The sequence below is a fragment of the Haemaphysalis longicornis genome, unplaced genomic scaffold, assembly GCF_048455015.1.
Source record: "Haemaphysalis longicornis isolate Haplotype H1 unplaced genomic scaffold, Haemaphysalis longicornis Haplotype H1 scaffold_1, whole genome shotgun sequence".
NCBI classification, from domain to species: domain Eukaryota; kingdom Metazoa; phylum Arthropoda; class Arachnida; order Ixodida; family Ixodidae; genus Haemaphysalis; species Haemaphysalis longicornis.
The window spans coordinates 130349904-130365343 of NW_027526203.1; the positions used below are offsets into that span (position 1 = coordinate 130349904).

General features: G+C 47.8%; 1 protein-coding gene across 7 annotated transcripts in view; it reads right to left on the minus strand.

The window, feature by feature from the left end:
• Positions 1-527: 527 nt before the first annotated feature.
• LOC144180012 (innexin shaking-B-like) overlaps positions 528-15440 on the minus strand; it is a 77913-nt gene continuing 63000 nt past the window's right edge. For all 7 annotated transcript variants that reach the window (XM_077708447.1, XM_077708453.1, XM_077708422.1 and 4 more), the window contains 2 exons: positions 3610-3823; positions 528-3504 (listed from right to left, as the gene is read on the minus strand). In XM_077708447.1, coding sequence (XP_077564573.1) covers positions 2337-3452 — 1116 coding nt within the window. In that variant the 5' untranslated portion in view covers positions 3453-3504; positions 3610-3823 and the 3' untranslated portion in view covers positions 528-2336. The remainder of the gene's footprint in view (positions 3505-3609; positions 3824-15440) is intronic.

Consider the following 15440-nt stretch of genomic DNA (forward strand, 5'->3'; position numbering starts at 1 on the left):
TTTTCTCGTGGGCAAGCGTGACGTAAGAACTAAAAATGCCATTGCACAGAGCGATCAAGTACTACTAAGTAGCCTTTAGTAATTCAAAACCCCGAACCCTCACATTTCAACGCTCCTGTGTTCTCGCAATCATCCTCGTGCACTTAAATGGCTTTTCACAGGAGGCATGATAGCTCTTTGTCTGCATGCAGTTTGTGTACTGGCGGCAATGACGTGCAGCTAGCTTGAAGATGAAATACGTCATTCTCTGCATATTTTTTAGGAAAGTTTTCAGTGCAAACAAAGGAAAATAATGAATATTGGGCAGTAAATAAAATCACGAGTTCAATGCGCACCTTCTAGACAGCTGCTATTCATTGCATGCCAGCGTCTAAATGAAAGGCAGAAGAATATGTACGCGAACACGCCGACCACAGCAGGTCACCACCAAGAGGAATGTGTCTTGCAAAAAGGACAAGGGAAAATATCTTTTGGATTAAAAAACAACACGCCGGCGTGAACAAAAATGTAAGCTGAAACTGCTCGAGTGTGTTTTCGTTTCTGGTTTATTGTTTCTTGTATAAAATGCACTACCAACTGGCCAAACAGTCGGAACTGCTCGATCAATGTTCGTTGCGCCAAGACAAGACCTTGAGGCCCGCACACGTTTGTTGTCCAGCTTTCCTCGGCGCGGCACCAACTTACGGGGTATTTCGAGTCCATTCGCTTTAAAACCGACCTTTTCGTGAGGCTTCAAGGAAGTCCCCTGAGTTCGTCTGGCACAACATTCCTACTCATCGCTTCCGCAAGATGGAAGAAAGCCAATTTTTTTGAATAAGCGATGGAGAAATATCACAGGTCTTCTCTAAAGCTTATAGACGGTGCTTCATAATTGGTGCTAACCAGGCTGGATTCATTGTTAAAGGCTGTTCTATAGATAACTTTTGCTAACTTTTCCTGTTGTACTCACTCTCTTCCCTATATATTTCAATCTTAAGATATGTGTATATAAAGTGTAATTTCTATTTTAAGTTAATGTAGATAGTAAACATTACACTTATCTTGCGGGCGGTTGCAGATACGCCAGGCGGACCGCTTATAATACACGAATTAGCCTGAGGGCAACGTGCAGAATGCGCCTGGGGAGACTTTGTCCCTCGCCGACACAACTGGGTATGTCACATTGATGGCACTGACAAAGGCAATGAGGGATAGGTGACGATGGGGAGTGATGGTTGCGATTTTCTTTGTATGCCTGTGCTACCTCTGATGGCTAAAGAGCTTGACGTCCTTTGCAGCAGCGGCAATGAAAAACCAGTGGCGATGTAATCTCACTATGGCTGGTGAAGGAACACAGACTAATGGCGTATTAGCTTCCAGTAATCTGTGTTTTTGAGACTGCCTAAAAGTATGTTATACATTCATAAATAAATGGTTCGGAAGACGCGCTTGGTTGCCTTATTTGGGTTCATTTGTTACAGTCCACCCGTAAAAATATTTAATCTGAATAACCACTGGCCCGAACGTGCACACTTTTAAGCTACACTGCCAAGCCACCTGAACTTTGCTTTTGCACGACACATTTAAATGACAAGCCATTGCCATCACAGAAGAAAAAAGGCCAATAAAATGGTCGATTATGCGATCGGAGTAGGGAAATGTGGTGGGCTATTTAACATACGAGTATCGTGTTTAAAGCTCCGCAACGTCAGAACACACACTGAACTTTTGGCTCCAATCACATGTCGCTCTTTGCAATTCGCCAAATGTGCTTCTTCGAATGAAATGAGTGGTCAATCATATACATTGTGTCAAAGTCGACCCAGGGAATTTTGAAAAGGCATTTGGGTATGATATGGCAGAAGCGAATCGACGTGCGTATAGCTTGCTATACTTGTGCACGTCCTTACGAATCCGTGCTGTGGTTTCAACATTCGGAATAATGAGGCGATAGTGCCGCTTAGCCTGCGTAATTAATTGGTGATGACAGCTTGTACATTTGAGGAAGCAGCACGACGCAAACGTCCGCTCAACGAACGTGGGGCTAGCTAGCAAAACATCAGCAAAGCTGGTGAACTTGTCCGCGTCAAGACAAAGCACAGGAAAAATGTTAAGCATATACTTCTCCTGTACTGCGTAATGACTTCGGCACAAGAATGACAACCTCACATGAAAGCTAGAGGGTTGTCGTAAGCACTTTTCCTGGATGTAGTGTGACGTGTTCAAGTTAGATAAAAGTTTTGGCATAAAAATAGACTGCCACAGCAGAGCTAGTTGGCAGGAGGCAACTAGCCCCGCTGAGTTCAACTTATCTGTATACAAAGGCCCATACCAATTAGGTCGACGCACTTGAAAAATCAGACAGCATTCAGTGGTAACCTGTCCTCAGCAGCGCTTGACTTTTGGTTCATAAGGACGGTGAGGTCTGCGATCACTTCTTTGTACACGAGCGGGTCGAGATTCTGGGCGAGCATGTAGAAGAGGAAAGCGTCGCCGGCGTCCGCGAAGCGCGCCAGCGTCTGAAGGTCTTCGGCATTTAGCAGTGGGCTCCTCGACTTGAGCATCTGGAAGCGGAGCTTGGGCACGGCCAGGATGACCAATCTGCCGAGAAAGACCAGAGTTGTGAGCACCAGCAGCGTGACAAGCCAGAACCACAGGAATACGTATATCTTCTCGTTCAGGACATTCAGGGGCAGGATGCATAGTGAGTCGTGCCTCTGTACGTCTCCCGACGAGCCGAATGAGTGGAACACACACTTGGTCATGCGAGGAAATACGTAAATCATGGGATCGTGGCGCTCCTCTTGATCCATGAGAGTGAAGCGCACAACGTCGGCGCCGTACTTCCAGAACTCTCCGCCCAGAAACTTGTCCATGAGGAACATTTGCCCTAGCACGTTGACGAAGCTCAGAAACTCGCAAAAGACGTACTTGAGCGCGTAAAGCCTGTGGTGCCGCATGTGTCTCTGCAGGTAGTCCGTGAGGAGGCGCTTCTTGTGACTGCGCTCTTTGTCCTCCATGATGGCCACGTGCATGCCCATGGTGATCACCTCTAGCAGGCCTCCTTCCCAGTTTTTCCAGAGGTAGTAGGGAATGTAGAAGAGCACCGCCTGAAAGAACAGGGTAAAGGCCACCCACTGGTAATACGCCGTGTAGCGCCGCTCGGCACCTCCGGAGTTGTCGATTCCAGGGTGCGGCACGTCCAGACCCACACGCTTGTTGAGCGCCGTGGGCATGGTGAAGGTGGAGTGGATCCAGCAGTAGGTGTTGAGCACCTCCATCGGGAAGTCGCTCGTGGGCGGCACGCACTCGATAGGCTCCCCCACGTACTGGCGCGCAGACACCAGCAGACTGAAGACGACCAGAAGGGAAGAGGGGACCAGCCAGTGCAGCCGGAAGACGCAGTTGTCGATGTGCACGTGCCTTCTGCGCAGCAGGCGCCGCAGGCCACCCAGCAGGTTCACTAGGGACATGGCGGCCGGCTACCTGCACCGGGGTCATCCTTCCATCTACGGAGGTCCGCGCCTGCAACGAGCCGTCGATCAGGGGCCAGCAGTGCCTCTGCCGCCAGACTGCGTGTCGCGGCAGCGTCGGCGCAAGCAAGAAGAGGCCTTCCGAAAATAAACGCACCAGACTGCCGTTGGCCCCCTCCTTCTCGCTCGGCTCGGGGCGCACCGACAACGTTGGACGCCGCCCAGAAATTACGCTGCTGCGACAGTCGGCGACGCTTGCGACGACGGTGATCCCACGTGGCACGACAATGCTCTCCTCTCTCGTGCTCCTCCTCTATAACTCCAACCTGGCTCCAGCACCCCACGTCTCAAGATGCCGCCGCGAATTCCGCCTGCGTGCACAAGGCATTGTTCGCAACTCGTTGCTGATGTCACCCTGACGCACTTCTCTTAGCGGGGTCATCGATTCTTTAGCAAATTGAACGCAGCTATGCGAATCACAATAACCCTCCTAAATGCCAACGTTCTGGCGAAATAATTTTGGCACAGCAGGTAGATGTTGTCTTTGCCACGAAAAGGATGGGGGCACCCTACTGCTACGGCTGCGAGCTGCACGCAGTAGGATTAGCATGGTAGTAGTCAAACTATTGCTTCCTGGGACAGGACAAAGAGCAACGCCATTTGGTTAATACGTTGTTTGACGGGTAGTGATCATAAAAAGGACCGTATTACAAGCGAAGGCACTAACTCTGCTTATGTTGCTAGTGCTTGTCTTTTTGTATGATTTTACTTACTCAAACTAGGAGCAAAACATTGGCTCTCACATCCATGGTGCAGTTGGTAGTTAAACGAACTTTACAGTTTCGTCTAAAGCTTCCTGTGTAGATGATTACATCTGCATTGACATATTCTAAATATACACAGCCATTTACATGTATTTAAGTATACCACTCTTAGCCAAAAGAGTGTATTTCATTGAGCATTAGTTTGTTTATTAACATTTTGGTTCAACCTCCAGATGTACAACACCTGAGATTGATCAACCAAGATGTCCACACAGTAAGCGTTCCCTGCTACACTGAAAAATATGTTCCATGTTTTGACGAGTTGTTGTCGAAAAAACGAGTAATAATTTAGAAAAATTAAGGGAATGGCAACAAGGAAAGTATTTCTTCCTTGTCGTCGCTTCTGAGTTTCTCATGACGGGGTGGCAGCGGGTAAACATGTTTATTTTTGTTCATGCTTCCTTTCATGCTACATTCAGCTTACCTTGGGGGTATGCACTTAGGTACCATTAGCTACTGCGTACTCGATTAGTTATAGCAATACCGTACTAACTTTGCTGCTTCGTTTTTTTTCGAAGAGGCATCGGCAATAAATTATTCGTATACAATTGCGGGAGAGGAATATCGAATACCCTGCAATTTTACTTGTGCGGAGTGTAGCAATAAAAAGTTCAGTTACGTCAGAATTTCCTGCCAACATGTTATGAAAATGACGTGTTTTAAACATCCGTGTTTTCATTTTATTTAAATCAGGAGGATTTAAATAAACGCTGTTACTACTTAACCGAACCACTATAATGCTTCACTCGGCACAACAAAGTTACGCTTTGTGGACCTCAGTTGTTTTTTTATAAACTGTAGCTGGAACAGGCCTATTCGACCCTTTCTAGCCATTTTAGGTGACATTGTAGATTTAAAATTTTTATTCGCTCATGCTATGCTAGCAAAAGCTAACATAAATGAGCAGAGATGTGCGTCTTAAACTCTTCGCAATATGGAAAGACCCCGTTCCAGTGCAAGGTCAAGCCCAAACAGTCTGTATAAAGGGAAGAGTCATCGGTTTCAGTTTTATTTCAAGCGAACGACCCGTGCACAAAAGTGATGCATTGCAAATTTCAACACTGTGGCGAAATATGCGTGTTGTTTTCCAAAAGGGTACATTCCATTTTGCCCTATAGGGCGCGCCGAAATGCCAATTAAAGAGCCAAAATAATTCACAAAGAAATAACAGAATACGTTGTTTAAGTAACTGTTGGGAAATTTAACGCTGGAAGTTTCTATTATATGTATGCTCACATAATACCCATGTTGCCGAGTAAGCTCTGACAAATCCCATGCCATGTTCAAGCGATTCTTCCGCTTCCTAACAAAGTTACGGGTAGATGAAAATAAATAAATAGTTTTGGAGAACTTCACGGTAGACTGTAACGTAAACGCCAGTGGGCAGGACAACAAGTGTTGACTAGGTTCATCGGTAGACGTACACTACAATACACCACTGCAGTTCTACGACGACTACAGTTTGTGGGTAGCAAAATCTGTAAAAGTTTTATCCAGGTCGTAAAATGGGCTCATAACTGCCCATAAAATAAACATTTCCTTGCTCTCCTAATGAATCTCCTTGACTGGCAGACACTCGTGAAAAAGTAACTAAAATCGGGTATTTGTTATTTTCGAATATCACTACTTCGAGCGTAGCTGTTATTCTACGTTGCCTTTATTCTTGTTTGTGTCTAAAACGTGCTTATCTGTGTTATGTAACCCACGTTTTATATATATGATTGTATATATATGATTGTATAATGTCCTAATCTTCTGTTTCCTGTTCCAGTGTTTGCACAGATTGTGTTCTGTATCCTGTTGCAATTCCTATGGGGTTTCGCAAAGGCGTGTGCTGGGCGACTATACTAATTTCCACTATCCATTTTTTTCTTCTGTCATAGATGCATTTGGCCAAATTGACGTAATTTTCCTTGACTGCAGTAAAATATCTCACGCTGGACTAATATTTAAACTAAACAAACCCCGTTTTCGTCGCTCGCTTGTGAATTGGATTATATCATACCTTGAACTCCGCGAACAATTTGTTGCTCTGAATGATTATCACTGATTACCTACCCGTTGTTTCCGGCATCTTCCAAGGGAGCGTACTCGGGCCGCTGCTTTTCCTTATTTACACAAACAATTCTGCATGTTGTGTAAGCCAGGAGGTAACCATTCATATATTTGCAGATGACTGCTTGCTGTTCAAAAGTATTAGAAATGCTAACTATCAGATGGCTAAACGAAAGTGTCAATGGCGTGCTCACATGGTGCAAACTGTGGGGCATGACACTTGGCCCCAACAAAGCAGTGTTCATGCGTATAACTAACAAAAAGAATCCTATTGAATATCAGCACGCAGTTAACAACAATCTTATTAGTTTAACAAATAGCTTGAAATACCGCGGTGTGACAATTACTGGAAACCTATCCTCGTCGACACATGTTGATAACAGCTACGCTTCGGCTAGACGGAAACTGGTACTCTTAAAATAAACTTGCCCAACATAAAATTGTTGCAACACATTAATCCGATCGCGCCTTGAGTACGCTTCACTGGTCTGGGACCCACATACAACAAAGATATTGGCTAGCTCGAGCAAATTTAAAGGCAAGCTTTTCGGTTAATTTATAACCGCTATGAAAGACACGATGCACCTACCGCACTCATGCAGAACAACGGAATTCCAACGCTGCAATCCCAAAGAAGAAGCAATGGATTAAATTTCTTGCGATCTTTGGAACCGCACACTGCGCCTTCACCCGTCAATATATTTTACCCCTTCTTTCCTCCTGGCCTACCAGGCAATGCCACCCATTTAAATTTACCCCCTTTGTACACCCGCCCAAGCGCTTATAAATATTCATTTTTCCCTCGAACAATATCTGAATGAAACCGTCTCCCTGCCACTGTTTACTTCGCCTAATCTGCGTGCATCAATTGATCAGCTTTGTCACGTGTAGTAAGTTTTTGTCTGCCATTTTCGTTGATGTGTCTTAGAGATTGTGTATTTACATTTGGCTGATATACTATGTAATCATTTTCCCAGTCCTTCTTGGGCCTAATTCTGGCCTGCACTATTTTTTAAATAAAAAATAAACATATCGCTGCATTGGACTTCGGACTTTACACTAGCCCTTCATACGTGTCCAAGCAGTTACAGTTTAGTATGCTTGAAATAGAAATAAATTGAATTGAAATGAAATGAAATGCAATGAAACGAAACGAAAAACCATGCTAAGCCTGTCCCCCCTTTTTGTACAGATGCTGCTAATCGGCGGCATTCTACCCGGCTCCGTCAGACATGTCACTGACTTCGTGCAGTGCCTGATTAAGGTACAGGCTATGGCGGCTTCAGCCGCGGGTCCCCAACTTTCAGGGGCCCCGCTCGATCATTTGAAAACAAGTTGCTGACCGTACTTACTACCTACGTTGGCACAGAGAAGCGACCTCCGAGGCCTCATTTTCAACTTCTTCTTTGTGAAATCTGACTAACCCGTGGTAGGTGGGGGCGAGCGTGCAGCCGCGGCACCGAATGTATGGCAGCCTTCGCGTTCTTTTCGTCGAAAGACCCGAGCTAGGCTTTGGTCTTTTCGATACAAGACGTTTCAATGTAGCGTTTTCGGTACACGTACCTTTCTGTGCGTGGATGTTTTAATACAAATATAGATTGAGACACCCAAATGACGGGCCAATTTCTAAAAAAATCCTTATGAACTGCCTAAATTGGGTGTATCCCCGCACGGGGCACCTTGAGTAATCTTGGTGACGGTGTTGGAGACACCGCGGACCCCGAGCCCCCATACATAAGCTGGATCCAACCGTGGCGATGTGTTGTATGGTGAAGGGTAGAAACCACAAACGGTGGCCGTCGGAGCCCAGGTCAAGCTCCGGCGGATGGGCTCCCTGTCTGTTTACCAGGCAGGGAGCTGCGGGACCTCTTCAGCTATCAGGGTAAGGCTGATAAATAAAGCACCCCCGTTCCCTGCTTTTTCCAATGTCATATGGATAATTCAACCTCCCCCCCCCCTCCCAAAACGTGATCGGCCCCCGAAAAGGGGCCGCACCGAAGTTTCCTTTCCACCCCTTCCAACAATCCACATTCCGAAACTTGACAACTATCCTCGATTCTTGGTGATCGAAGCAGTTTACAAAACAAACCCTGTTTCTTCCAAGTCCGTATTCCTGATCACTAAGTTCCTGGAAGGCATCCTCGGAAAATCCTTCGAGGCTAAGAAACTCCGTACCGGTGAAGTCTTAGTCAATTTCAAGACGCAGCAACAAGCCACTAACCTCCTGATCCAAACCCGCATGGCAGATCTGGCCATCAGTGTCACTGCCCATCGTAGCCTCAACAGCTCTCAAGGTGTGATTTCTGAGACCGATTTATTGAATGAGACCGAAGCTGATCTGTTGGAAGGCCTGAAAGATCAGGGTGTAACTGCAGTGAGGCGTATCACCATCAGACGAGATAAGCAGGAAATCCCCCACAAAGCATATAATCTTGACTTTCAACCGCTCCACACTTCCTGAATCCATTAAAGCAGGCTTCATCTCGTGCTCCGTACGAGCGTACATCCTGAATCCGCGTCGCTGCTACAAGTGCCAGCGGTGCGGGCGTGGTACTAAATCGTGTCGGGGCCAGCCAACCTGCGCCAAATGTGCCCAACACCATCTCACTGATGGCTGTACATCTGATCAATTGCTCTGTGCCAATTGCCAAGGACCTCACGCTGCATATTCGCGGACCTGCGAGCAGTTCAAACTTGAGAAAAAACTAATCAACATCAAGGTCACGGAAAACATCACCTTCCCACAGGCGCGAAAGAGGTTCGCCTCTTTCCCCCTGGGGAGGTATGCCGACGCGGCTCGCCGGGGGGCGGAGCGGCGTCTCGTTTCGGTGGGAACCCAGTGCCATGCGTCGGACCTGATCCCGCCCCCCCCCCCTTGGGTTGCCTCTTGCAGCCCAACCAACCTACGCACCGCTCGCTGAGCCAGCAGCGGCTGTGGTGGCAACCATGTCCGGTGGGGATGCTGCTGCACCCACTGTTTCCTCCTCTCCACCGGCCCGAAGCACACCCCAGGGCCCGGAGGAGATGGAAACGGAGGCACCCGTGGCAGTTCCCACCCCCGCCGCACCACCTCTGCCTCCAGGGGCGCTCCTGACGCCCTCGGCGGTCGCGGCTCCAACAAAGGGCACTGGGAAGGGTGCCAAGTCCAAGTCTAGGGGGCCCAGTCTGCTGGGCACCCCGTTGCCTTCAGATGACGACATGGACGTCGAGCCGTTCCGGCATGCACAACAGCGGAAGGAACGGGCTCCGGCGTCGAGGTCAGTAGAGAAAATCAAAAAACCCCTTCCAAGAGTTCAAGCCCCGAAAGCCGACACATAAACACGAACATACTCCACTAGCTCTAAACTTCAACAATGGGAAGAGAAAATATCATGCAATGGAACTGCAGAGGCCTCCTTAAAAATCTTGATGATGTCTATCAGTTGCTTCATTCCAATCAGCCAAGTGTGATGTGTCTCCAAGAAACCCATTTAAACTCCACACACACAAATTTCTTGAATAGTTACATGGTATTTAGAAGGGACAGAGATGGTGGTGGCACATCCTCAGGCGGTGTGGCCATCATTGCCCGGAAATCGCTGGCGTGCTACACTGACCAACTATAGACCATTCTAGAGGCTGTTGCCATTCGAACGATAATTTTCAATAGGCTTATAACACTATGTTCTCTTTACATCCCTCCTGACTTCCAGCTCTCGAGCTCAGATTTCGAGGGTCTGGTAGATCAGTTACATGAACCTTTCATTCTGATAGGCGACCTGAATGCACATAACTCTCTCTGGGGCTCTGCTCGCATGGATGCCCGAGGTCGCCTAATTGATAAATGGTTAACATCGTCGGGAGCATGTCTTTTCAACCAGAAACAGCCAACATATTATAATATAGGACACAACACTTAATCACACCCTGACTTGGCTATTGGATCTGCAGTTCTCTTTCCATGTCTTGAGTGAGGTGTGGAAGTGACCACTTCCCCACCTCACTAACCCATATGGAAGTGACCACTTCCCCACCTCACTAACAAATGTAGGTAAGGGCCCGAGGAGTCCATCTTCCCAGAACAGACTTAATGAAGCAAGAGCAAACTGGAATACATTTACAGATTCATCTAAACTACACTACACGTCCATAACACACCTACATGTTGAGCAGGCAACCCAACTACTCACGGCGCACATCCTCGACGCCGCCGAAAGGTCCATTCCCCACGCCTCTGGTGCCCCGCGCAACCAGCGGAGGCCGTGGTGGAATGAGGACTGTAGGCGGGCGCGAGAGGCCCAGAACAAGACGTAAGGCATCCTTCGTCGGTACCCCGCGTCGAGTAATCTCCTTTTGTTCAAACGGGCCAAGGCGTTTGGAAAACGTGGGCGCCGTGAGGCAAAACGCGATAGTTGGCGTTCATTCATAACATCAATTAACTCCTACACAGACACACGAAAAGTATGGACACGAATACGCAAACTCAAGGGACAACAAACATACTGCCTGCCTCTGGTCAGCACAACAGGGGACACACTCGAAGACCAGGCTGACACACTCGCACAACACTTCCAACACGTTTCCAGTTCAACACACTACACAAACACTTTCACGAAACACAAACTCGTGGCCGAAAAGAAGCCTTTACATGACAATGACAGATCAGCCACTTCTTATAACTCTGAGTTCACAATTCATGAGCTGAGGGGTGCTCTGAGCACGTATACACCCTCAGCTCCAGGCCCAGACAACATTACGTATACAATGATACAGAACTTACACACAGACACTCTTGTAACACTCCTTCACCTTTTCAACAAGATATAGCTTTCGGGGCACATTCCAAAGTCTTGGAGGGATGCCATAGTTGTAGCATTCTTGAAAAAAGGGAAGGACCCTTCTTCTTCCGCTAGCTATCTGCCCATTGCCCTGACCAGCTGCCTGTGCAAGCTTCTCGAGAAGATGATAAACCGGAGGCTCGTGTACTTTTTGGAGTACAACGGCCTTCTCGAGAGCTGCAGGCTTCAGGGCGGGGAGATCCACCAACAATCAACTGGTTGCGTTGGAATCATATATAAAGGATGCCTTCGCTCACAAACACTTCTGTCTCATGGTGTTTTTTGACATAGAGAAGGCCTATGACACCGCATGGCGTTACGGCATACTTAGTGACCTCAAGTCGTTCGGTGTCTCGAGTAACATGTTAAATACCTTTATTAGTCACTTGTCGGAGAGAACCTTTCGCGTGAGAGTCGGTAGTGCCCTCTCAAAGGTTCACGTGCAAGAAAATGGCGTGCCGCAAGATGGAGTTCTAAGCTGCACTCTGGTCATAGTAAAGATGAACTCCCTTGGGAGGGCATTGTCACCTACAATTTCTTACTCCATGTATGTAGACGACGTGCAGATATCTTTTAAATCATGTAATATGCCAATATGCGAACGTCACGTCCAGCTCGGCGTCAAGAAACTTGCCAGCTGGGCCGACAAGAATGGTTTTAAATTGAATCCTGCAAAAAGCTCCTGCGTTGTGTTCTCGAGGAAGCGCGGGGTCCATATGAACCAAGACATTACTCTTAATGGCGTGTCGCTTCCCGTGAACAAGGAGCACAAGTTTTTAGGTGTGGTGTTTGACCGCAAACTCACATTCATCCCACATATAAAAAACCTTAAGCATAAATCTCTGAAAACAATGAATATCCTTAAGGTTCTCTCCCACCAATCCTATGGGGCTGACAAAGAACTCCTTCTACGGTCCTATACTGTTTTGGTTGGGTCTCGTTTAAATTATGGCAGTGTGGTATATGGGTCGGCGACTAAAACAGCGTTGCGAATGCTTGACCCAGTGCTACACTTGGGGCTACGTCTTGCGTCGGGTGCTTTTCGCACTAGCCCATTCGAGAGTGTATGTCGAGCGTAACAAGTGGTCTCTTGAGAACCAATGGACGTACATGGACTTGCTGTATGCTTTTAAAATTTCATCGCTGAACAACCATCTTTTTTATCCTGTCTTTAACAATACATCCACATCTGTGCTCTTTGTAAATCGCCCATCCGTTCCTCTGCCCTTTTCGCTTAGGGTGAGAGAGCGAGCCTCGGATCTAAGCGCTTCCTTTTTAGATGTGTACAGGTCATCCTTTTCAAACATATTACCGCATTGGCAAGTTCGTCCTGTGTCTTGCGACCTTTCTTTCATAAAACTTGACAAAACTCGGGTACCACGAGCTGCAATACTGTAGCACTTTCTGTCTCGGCAGTTTAAATACCCATGTGCATAATTCTACACTGACGCATCTAAGACCTCCACTATGGTGTCCTGCGCTGCTCATGGTCCGAATTTTAATGCAACAAGAACCATGAGCGTACACACAACCATTTTTTCAGCAGAAGCATATCGAATTTGACTCATCTCACAGCACATTCTTGAAAATCAAATTCCCAATTCCATCGTCTATACAGATTCCTTGAGTGTTCGGGGACTATCATCGCACAAGCCTCCCAAAAACCACATAGTTAATCTTGTGTTGGCACCATTATGTCTGTGTATGCGCGAAAGCATGAGCTGCTCCTCTGCTGGGTCCCAGGAAATGCTGGGATTGCTGGGAACGAGTTGGCAGACGAGAGGGCTGCTGCTGCTGCTGCACTCAGAAACACTGTAGACATTACAACGGTACCCTATACAGACCTCAAACCGTACATAAGACAACACTTGCGCAGAACATGGCAAACACACTGGAATGAACAGACAGACAACAAACTACATGTAATAAAGCCACACTTGGGACGGTACACAGCTGACTCACACAACAGACACACGGAAGTCGCCTTGGGTAGGCTGCGGATAGGGCAGACCCATGCAACGCACTCGTATCTGCTGACGGGATCTTCTAGACCCCAGTGCAGCAGGTGCGGAGAGGCCCTATCAGCAGTGCACATACTAATACATGCAAGGCACTTCACACAACACTATACAAACACTTCAGAGAATTCTACAGAGAACATATTCCCCTACATCCATCGTTGTTTCTGGGTGACGATGCCATGGTTTCCGTAAAACGTGTGTTTGAGTATTTCAGAATTGCTTGGGTTTGGGCGAGTTGGTTTTCCATATCGACTTGAAATTTCAGCTTGAACAAAAAACGATATGACTTAGGAAGGAAACACGGACACAGTGCTGACTATCAACTGAGTTTATTGACAAAAAGCGGGAACATATATACATGAAACATTGCACAACATTGGCACAGCGCGACACTCTTTTTTCCGAGATTAGTTAATGGGATAATCGCTAAGCAGTTCCAGTTCTTTCTTCGTCAGCGCCACGGAAGCTGTGCTGACGCACTTGTTACCTTTCTTGCTGATGGCTACTGCTTCGACGACTTCACGTGCGAGGCGATTCAATTCAAGTAGTTGGGGACGTGCATGTGTCCGACAAGACAACCCGCCTTCTGGAAAGAGGACCAAAGTTTGCTATGGAACCGGCACTCGACAATGCTGACAAGGTCGCCCTGGTCCAACTCGTCGCGGAAAAAGCCCCGGAAGACCAGAAGGCGCGTATCATAAGCGAGGGGGTGGACTACCTTACCCGACACAGAGACGAGGCAACAAAGAAGCAGGGCTTCGGTGTTAGTGTGCGGGAGTTAAGAGAGAAGAACCTGAAACTATGCGTTTCTGACAAGCAGGGAGGATTCGTTGTACTGGATGCAGAGTCCTACGACAAAAGGGTCGATGAAGCTATGGGGAAGAACTTCGTACCCATTGACCCTGTGAAGCTCAAGGAATCCAAACAGGACATCGTATCGTTGCTGGCAAAGGAAAACCTCGACAGCCTCTTCGGCAAGGTAAAAGGAACGAAGAACGGATGCCTCCAAGTCTTCTATGCGGCGAAAGACCACAAGCCCGGAATTCCGTTCCGCGCCATAGTATCGGAGTCTGGCACCTGGCAGGCACAAGTGTCGAACTTTCTGGCCAAGCACCTTGCACGAATTGAGGTGAGAGACCCCTACATGATCGCAAACTCGAGAGTCGTGTTGTCGTACCTAGAAGGAGACCAGGGGCGGGCTGTTTCGGGCTTTTCGGTGGACGTCCAGGATCTCTATTACTCTATACCCCACGCCAAACTGATGTCTGTACTGCGAGCAACGATTGAGAAACAAGGCCTGATTTCCTTCCAAAATGGAGTTGGAATGTCCTGTGACGCCTTTTTAGAGCTGCTCAACACGTACTTGCGATCTACCGCAGTGTCACATCAAGGCCGTAACTATGTGCAACGAGCGGGGATATGCATAGGATCTCGCGTCGCCCCCTACCTGTCCAACCTATATCTGGCGGAGGTGGACCGAGGCATTCAGGGAAGCCTGGAAGGAAAGCCGATTGTGGCCATTTTTCGTTATGTGGATGACTATTTGGTTTTGTGCGCGAATGACCTGGATAGTGACGAACGCCTGAAGGGTGAAATTATGGGGAGTTTTGAGGACAGCGCCCAGGGACTATCCTTCACACATGAACTACCGGAGAATGGCCACCTGAGGTTTTTGGACCTCAGCCTTGCAGTTCGGCAAGGGGCATATCTGCTGGCGGTACGAGACACGGAGCAGTAAGGGCTTCTTACCCCACGACTCGGCACACTCCAAGAACGTGAAGCCAGCGATTGTAACCATGGCTTTGTGCTCCGCCATTGAGAAGTCCTGCGCGCATCAGATGAAATCGAGCTTCAACCGGCAGGTAACAAGGCTGCGTAACGCCGGCTACGCGGAAAGCCTCTTGGCGGCTGTGAGCGAAAGCCTACTACAGCGTGTGAAGGGAAGAAATAAGAGGAGACAGAACGTGCAGCGCACGAGAGGGAATACCGCGGTAGTTCCCTATGTACATGGCTTCGCTCACAACCTCAAAAAAATTGCAGCCAGGCAAGGTGTGTTTGTTGTCTGCAGTGCCCCCAACAAGGCGTATCAAATGTGCCGACGCGTAAACAACGAAGCAAGAGGGGAAACGTGCACCACCAACCATCGAACAAAATACGCCGAATGCCAGAAGGAAGTCGTGTACAGCATCCCATTATCATGCAAAAAAGTCTACGTGGGACAAACCGGAAGGTGCATTAATGACAGGGCACGTGAACATGCCGCCTCACTCA